At 50.5% G+C, this 7,244-nt stretch overlaps 1 protein-coding gene across 2 annotated transcripts in view; it reads right to left on the reverse strand.

Moving 5' to 3' along the window:
• The window catches only part of LOC121272114 (SH2 domain-containing adapter protein F-like), a 204,501-nt gene extending 199,005 nt beyond the window's left edge, over positions 1 to 5,496 (reverse strand). For both annotated transcript variants that reach the window (XM_041178566.1, XM_041178567.1), the window contains exon 1: positions 5,011 to 5,496. In XM_041178566.1, the coding sequence (XP_041034500.1) occupies positions 5,011 to 5,430 (420 nt within the window). In that variant the 5' untranslated portion in view covers positions 5,431 to 5,496. The remainder of the gene's footprint in view (positions 1 to 5,010) is intronic.
• Positions 5,497 to 7,244: the final 1,748 nt, after the last annotated feature.

The raw sequence follows: 7,244 nt of genomic DNA on the forward strand, positions 1-7,244 counted from the left end.
CTCCAAGTTCCCCTCCAGCTTTTTTGCACAGTGGTTAAAGTAAGTCGCTAAAAATTAAATCTAGCTAAAGTCCGATCAAAAAGGAAAACCATTCACAGTTACTAAAGGTAAAACGCACACGTAATTCAAACTTGGATCGATAACCGCTGTTCATTTCTCAGAAGGTCCTGGCACGTCAGACTAACACTATCCTGGCACCATGTGGACAGCAGTGGTTCAACAAAGCAGCCAAACCACCAGATTTATCTTTTTGAAGAAAAGGACATTGAAAAACTAAAAGGAAACAAACAGGAGTGTGTGATTGGATTAATTGGCTCATATGGAGGAAACACTGGTGCAAACACAATGGGCAGTTTGTGTTCTATGATGCAGCACCATGCACACTCATAAATCTCAGGGGAGATAGGGTTGGCCCCCTCTCCGTTCCCCTCCCTGAGACCCCCCTCCTCCTCCTCCTCCTCCCCCCTACCCACACCCTGGTTGAACAGACTGCTGACACCTCAGCTCCTCAGTTCATGGCAACGTGGGCGAGCTTCACACTTATGCCTGTGGAAGGGAACCCCAGCCAAGACTAACGCCACCCCCTTCAGCGGCAAGAAATCAATGCCAACAGGATCATAGCACCCCTCAGCACTGATGTGCCAATATTACCACTATCCCATGGCCCACAAACAGAACAGACCCAATACAATTCTAAATTGTTTAGCAACACAAACAGCAGCTTCGTGCTCCATAATGGGGGAATCTTCCCTCCAATTCCCCCTTTTTTGCCCTTCTGTTGTTTATCCCACCTTCCCTCCTTGTCTAATGAACTGCCCCTGAGACTAAAACAGGAAATCAGAATGATGAGCACATGCTCCCAGCACACAAGCATTCTTTGAACGTTGGTTAATTAAACTCAGGTATTAGTCAACAGTGCTCATTCCTGTAGGGTTGTAACTATGTGGGACATTGCGTTGTTCAGTTGCAACATTCCTTCACTCTCCATTCTATCATTGGGTCAAAGTCAATGCCCCTTCCTGTTCCTCCTAAATCCCTCATACCCAACCTATAATTTTTTCATCCTCACAGTGTTGCAATCTCTTAACTCCTGCTTTGCCAGGACCTCAAAACTGTACAGCTTCTCTCCATCCAAACTGCTCCTTGGATCAACACCTCAGGCTTGGCGCCATTAGCTCAGGAGTTATCTTTGTCATGTCAGTTTTGGTGCTGTCCTGCAGCCTGCGCTTTGACTCCTCAACTGGGTTTCCCACTGATGGACACATAAAAGACCGGGTCTATCGATGGTATTGGTTAAGGCTGGCTGGCCCTCCCTTTAAACTCTTGTCCAGAAGGCCATCGCCTCCCACAGTACCGCACTGGGAATGTCAGTCTGGATTTTGCGCTCGGGTCTCTGGAATGGGGACTTGAACCCGCAACATTCTGAGCCCAGACAGACAGACACTGAAAAAAAAATCCTTAAAAGCAACAAACAATAAATGTCTAACTTAAAATCTAATAGGCACCAAGGGAACCAAGGGATATGGGACAGGGCAGGAAAACGGAGCTAAGACAGAAGATCAGCCTTGACCTTACTGAATGGCGGTGTAGGTTTGAGGGATGGGAAGGCCTAGTCCTGTTCCTAATTATTATGTGAAAAGTTCCGCAAAAGCTGCAGGAGGTGGTAAAATTCAACACCAGGTCCCAGGAGAATGCTTGAATTGGTAAATGCTTGAATTTTTCAGGCGTTTCAGTTGAGCCCAATTGGATATGGCCCTCAGAGTTTGTTCACAGTGTCTCTCGAACATCCCAATGACTGTCGATTGATTTCCTGTAGCACAACTCGATTATTTCAGTTGAATGATTATCTAAATGGATATAAATAATAGCGGGATGCTAAACTGGCAAATCTCATCATAAAATTATAAAACACAAACCCTGAATGGGAATCAGACAGAAAACCACCATGAGATGCATTTAATGAACAAGCACATTGCTGCAGACCAACTCTCACAAGCTGCCGTTTTATCATTATAGGTATAAATTCTGTGGCTACAAGAGCAGGTCAGAGGCTAGAAATCCTGCGACGAGTTACTCACTTCCTGACTCCCCAAAGCCTGTCCACCATCTACAAGGCACAAGTCAGGAGTGTGATGGAGTACTCCCCATTTGCCTGGATGTGTGCAGCTCCCACAACACAAGAAGCTTGACACTATCCAGGACAAAGCAACCCAATTAATTGGCACTACATCCATAAACATTGGCTCCCTACACCACTGACACACAGTAGCAGCAGTGTGCACCATCTACAAGATGCACTGCAGGAATACACCAAGGCTCCTTAGACAGGACCTTCCAAACCCATGACCACTACCACCTAGAAGGACAAGCATAGCAGACAGATAAATGGGAACACCACCACCTGGAGGTTCCCCTCCAAGTAACTCACCATCCTGATTTGGAAATATATCGCCGTTCCTTCACTGTCGCTGGATCCTGGAACTCCCTTCCTAACAGGGCTGTGGGTGTACCTACACCTCATGGACTGCAGGGCTTCAAGAAGGCAGCTCACCACCACCTTCTCAAGGGCAATTAGGGATGGGCAATAAAAGTGCTGACCCAGCCCGTGAATGAATAAAAAAAATTTATATTTCTTGTCTGATATTCTCAATTGATCCCTAGAAATTATGTCCAGCAACCAGTGACAGCACCAACTAATAGGGTACCCCAGTGGTATACAGTGACAGACCTGTCCCCACCAGTACTGTACCCCAGTGTTATACACTGACAGACCTGTCCCCACCAGTACTGTACCCCAGTGTTATATAGTGACAGACCTGTCCCCACCAGTACTGTACCCCAGTGTTATACAGTGACAGACCCGTCCCCACCAGTACTGTACCCCAGTGTTACACAGTGACAGACCTGTCCCCACCAGTACTGTACCCCAGTGTTATACAGTGACAGACCTGTCCCCACCAGTACTGTACCCCAGTGTTATATAGTGACAGACCTGTCCCCACCAGTACTATACCCCAGTGTTATACAGTGACAGACCTGTCCCCACCAGTACTGTACCTCAGTGTTATATAGTGACAGACCTGTCCCCATCAGTACTGTACCCCAGTGTTAAACAGTAAGAGATCTGCCCCCACCAGTACTGTACCCCAATATTAAACAGTGACAGACCCGTCCCCACCAGTACTGTATCCCAGTGTCATATAGTGACAGACCTGTCACCATCAGTACTGTACCTCAATGTTATACAGTGACAGACCCGTCCCCTTCAGTACTGTACCCGTGTTATACAGTGACAGACCCTTCCCCACCAGTACTGTACCCCAGTGTTATACAGTGACAGATCTGTCCCCACTGGGACTATATCTCACTATCTACCTAATGAATCTGCTTCATGTAGTCAATCCCAAGTATGTTTTTTTTTGTAAGTGCTCTCTGTCAATGTCCCACGCAGTTGATGGTGGATTAATTCCACATCGGAGAGTTTAATGATTGCGATGAAATCGCCGCATGTTAATTTTGTGGGAACAGCAGTTAAGCGGCAGCCCACAGGATCCGCTGTCCATTACACTCACCCCTACAACCTTTAAACAAAACACAAATAAGCACCCGGAACACCCTTGGAGTCTGCAGATTTCCAAATCAGTATTTTGCAGAGCGTGGACATCACCGAATACAAATTGAAACCCAGAGCATTTTCTGTAAGTGAGAGAGGCGGCGGCTGCTCAATGCAATTTGAAGGAAAATATCAGCAGCTCTCGACCCTGGGGTCTTATCCAGTTTAACATTCTCTCCCCAGATCCAGTCCAAATTTGGAAGGACTGATCTGCCTGCACCATCCTGGGCATGTTTCCAAGTTGGCACTGCGTGGGAATTTCACCGCAAGCGCAGCACACTTTTCCGAAAATTACAAGCAGCACATTTCCCCAACATAAAGCTTTCACTCTGATTACGGGGAAGGACCCGCTTTCCTGACTTCGCGGAGTTCAGTCAGGAACAGCAATAGGCTTCAGGACCCCCCCGGGGGGAGGGTGGGGGGTCGGAGGTATGAGGCAGCACTCCTGTTTTACTGTCCAGTGACCCCCCCCCATACCTCATCCCTCGCCGGCCCACCTCCCCATATGAAGCACACACTGAGACCAATCCCTGGGCTAGAAAGCGGGCATGGGGGTGAGAACACTTCTGTGATGCTCCCCATGGTCAAATAGGCTGCTTACTCTCTCAGCCCAGTTTACAGTGCAGGAGTCCACTCGGCCCATCTGGATAGTGGCGGCTCTTTGTTAGAACAAAATGCTCTGCAACTCTCCCCTCATAGTCTTGTACCTTAGCTCCCTCGCTGTAAATATTTGCCTAGTTTTTCCTCAGTAATGATTGCTGTGTTGGTGAGCCATTCCACAATCCGACAACCTTCCCTGTTAAAAAAAAATTTCTTCTCGCTTTCGGTCGCGGTTCTAAATTGACGACTCCCCCAAATTTTTTGCTTTTTTTAAAAATCCCTTAAGGGATTTCTCAGCCTCCAGTCCCAACCCCTCACATCTTTACAGAATATCACATCACCTGTTTGGGGCAGAGAGCCCTGGCCCCCGGGCGGGAGGGAGGGGGATGGAGAGAAAGTTGCAGAGAGAGAGAGAGAGAGATAGAAATAAATAACTTTCTTTCCTCTGTCGTGGGATAAAGTGAATTCAAAGAAACAAGTTGCTTTTTTAAAAAAAAAATGTGAAATGGAGAGAGAGAGGGAGAGAGAGGGAGGGAGGGAGAGAGAGAGGGAGATAGGGAGGGAGATAGGGAGATAGGGAGGGAGGGAGGACAATCTTTAATCGCAGCTCCATCAAAACATTTTAAGAGTTGGAAGCCAAGTATATTTTAAGAAACAATTCAGAAAGAGTATCTTTCTTTCAGAAACAATGTATTTCATTTAAGAAACAAAGTATCTTTCTTTCAGAAACAAAGTATTTCATTTTAGAAACAAAGTATCTTTCTTTCAGAAACACTAGGGGAATGTCTCACTCTCACCTTGCCCTGTTTGCTGTCGTCGGGAGATGTTGGTGACTTGCTGCAGCTTCTCTCTGGGTTTTCCACTTTGATGAGCCGGTGTTTCGGGGAGATGTATTTGACATCGGGGGAAGCTGCTTTCTTGGCCGGATGGGGATGTGGAGAGGAGCCGCTGCCGGTGCCGGTGCCTCCCGGAGCGGGAGCGGGAGCGCCGCCGGCCGCCTCCCCCTCGGAGCGGAGCCGCTGCAGACACCGGGAGCCACCACCACCACCGCCGCCGCCGCCGGTGTAAGGATCCTCGAAGTCCCGCTCCTTCTGCAGCTTGTAGGCGGCCAGGATGTCGGGCTCTCCGGCCGGCCGTGCCCGGTAGTCGGGTTTCGGGGGCTGCGGGGGCCCCTTGCTGCTCCTGAAGCCCAGGTGCTCCTTGAACCATTTGGCCATCGCTGCAGCCGCGCATCGCTCTGCCCGGGCCGGTCCCGCTCGGCTCCTCTCACCGACTGGCACTGCCTCTGCTCCGGCTCCAGCTCGTAGGGCGAGGCAGAACCAGAGAGGAACTTCAGCGCCGCCAGCCGGTACCGCGGTCCCTTACAGCGGGGCAGCAGAGAGAAAGAGAGAGACTGGCAGCAGAGAGAGAGAGAGAGAGACTGACTGGCAGCAGAGAGAGAGAGACTGGCAGAAGAGAGAGAGACTGGCAGCAATGAGAGAGAGGGGGAGACTGGCAGCAGAGAAAGAGAGAGAGAGACTGACTGGCAGCAGAGAGACTGGCAGCAGAGAGAGAGAGACTGACTGGCAGCAGAGAGAGAGAGACTGATAGAAGAGCGAGAGACTGGCAGCAGTGAGAGAGAGAGAGAGAGACTGGCAGCAGAGAAAGAGAGAGAGAGACTGACTGGCAGCAGAGAGACTGGCAGCAGAGAGAGAGAGAGACTGGCAGCAGAGAGACTGGCAAGCAGAGAGAGAAAAAGAGAGACTGGCAGCAGAGAAAGAGAGCGAGAGACTGACTGGCAGCAGAGAGACTGACAGCAGAGAGAGAGAGAGACTGACTGGCAACAGAGAGACAGACTGGCAGCAGAGAGAGAGAGAGAGACTGGCAGCAGAGAGAGAGAGAGAGACTGGCAGCAGAGAGAAAGAGAGACGAACTGGCAGCAGAGAGAGAGAGAGAGAGACTGGCAGCAGAGAGAGAGAGAGACTGACTGGCAGCAGAGAGAGAGAGAGAGACTGGCAGCAGAGAGAGAGACTGACTGGCAGCAGAGAGAGAGAGACTGGCAGCAGAGAGAAAGAGAGACTAACTGGCAGCAGAGAGAGAGACAGAGATAGAGAGACTGGCAGCAGAGAGAGAGACTGACTGGCAGCAGAGAGAGATAGAGGCTGGCACCAGAGAGAGAGAGAGACTGGCAGCAGAGAGAGATAGAGACTGGCACCAGAGAGAGAGACCGGCAGCAGAGAGAGAGAGAGAGACTGGCAGCAGGGAGAGCGGGACTTGCAGCTGAGAGAGAGAGACTGGCAGCAGAGAGATAGACTGGCAGCAGAGAGAGAGAGAGGCAGCAGGGAGAGAGACTGGCAGCAGAGAGAGAGAGACTGGCAGCAGGGAGAGAGACTGGCAGCAGAGAGAGAGAGACTGGCAGCAGGGAGAGAGACTGGCAGCAGAGAGAGAGAGAGACTGGCAGCTGGGAGAGAGACAGGCAGCAGAGATAGAGAGATCCTGGCAGCAGAGAGAAAGAGGCTAGCAGCAGAGAGAAAGAGGCTGGCAGCAGAGAGAGAGAGAGAGTCTGGCAGCAGAGAGAGAGACTGGCAGCAGAGAGAGAGTGACTGGCAGCAGGGAGAGAGACAGACTGGCAGCAGAGAGAGAGAGAGTCTGGCAGCAGGGAGAGAGAGACTGGCAGCAAAGAGAGAGAGAGAGACTGGCAGCAGAGAGAGAGAGAGTGGCAGCAGAGAGAGACTGGCAGCAGAGAAAAGAGAGCAACTGGCAGCAGAGAGAGAGACTGGCAGCAAAGAGAGAGAGAGACTGGCAGCAGAGAGAGAGAGACTGGCAGCAGAGAAAAGAGAGCGACTGGCAGCAGAGAAAAGAGAGAGAGAGAGAGACTGGCAGTACAGAGACAGACTGGCAGCAGAGAGAGAGAGACTGGCAGCAGAGAGAGAGAGACAGACTGGCAGAAGAGAGAGAGAGACTGGCAGCAGAGAGAGAGAGATTGGCAACTGAGAGAGAGAAACTGGCAGGAGAGAGAGAGAGACTGGCAGCAGAGAGACAGTCTGGCAGC

Source organism: Carcharodon carcharias, chromosome 32 (genome assembly GCF_017639515.1).
Source record: "Carcharodon carcharias isolate sCarCar2 chromosome 32, sCarCar2.pri, whole genome shotgun sequence".
Classification (NCBI taxonomy): Eukaryota; Metazoa; Chordata; class Chondrichthyes; order Lamniformes; family Lamnidae; genus Carcharodon; species Carcharodon carcharias.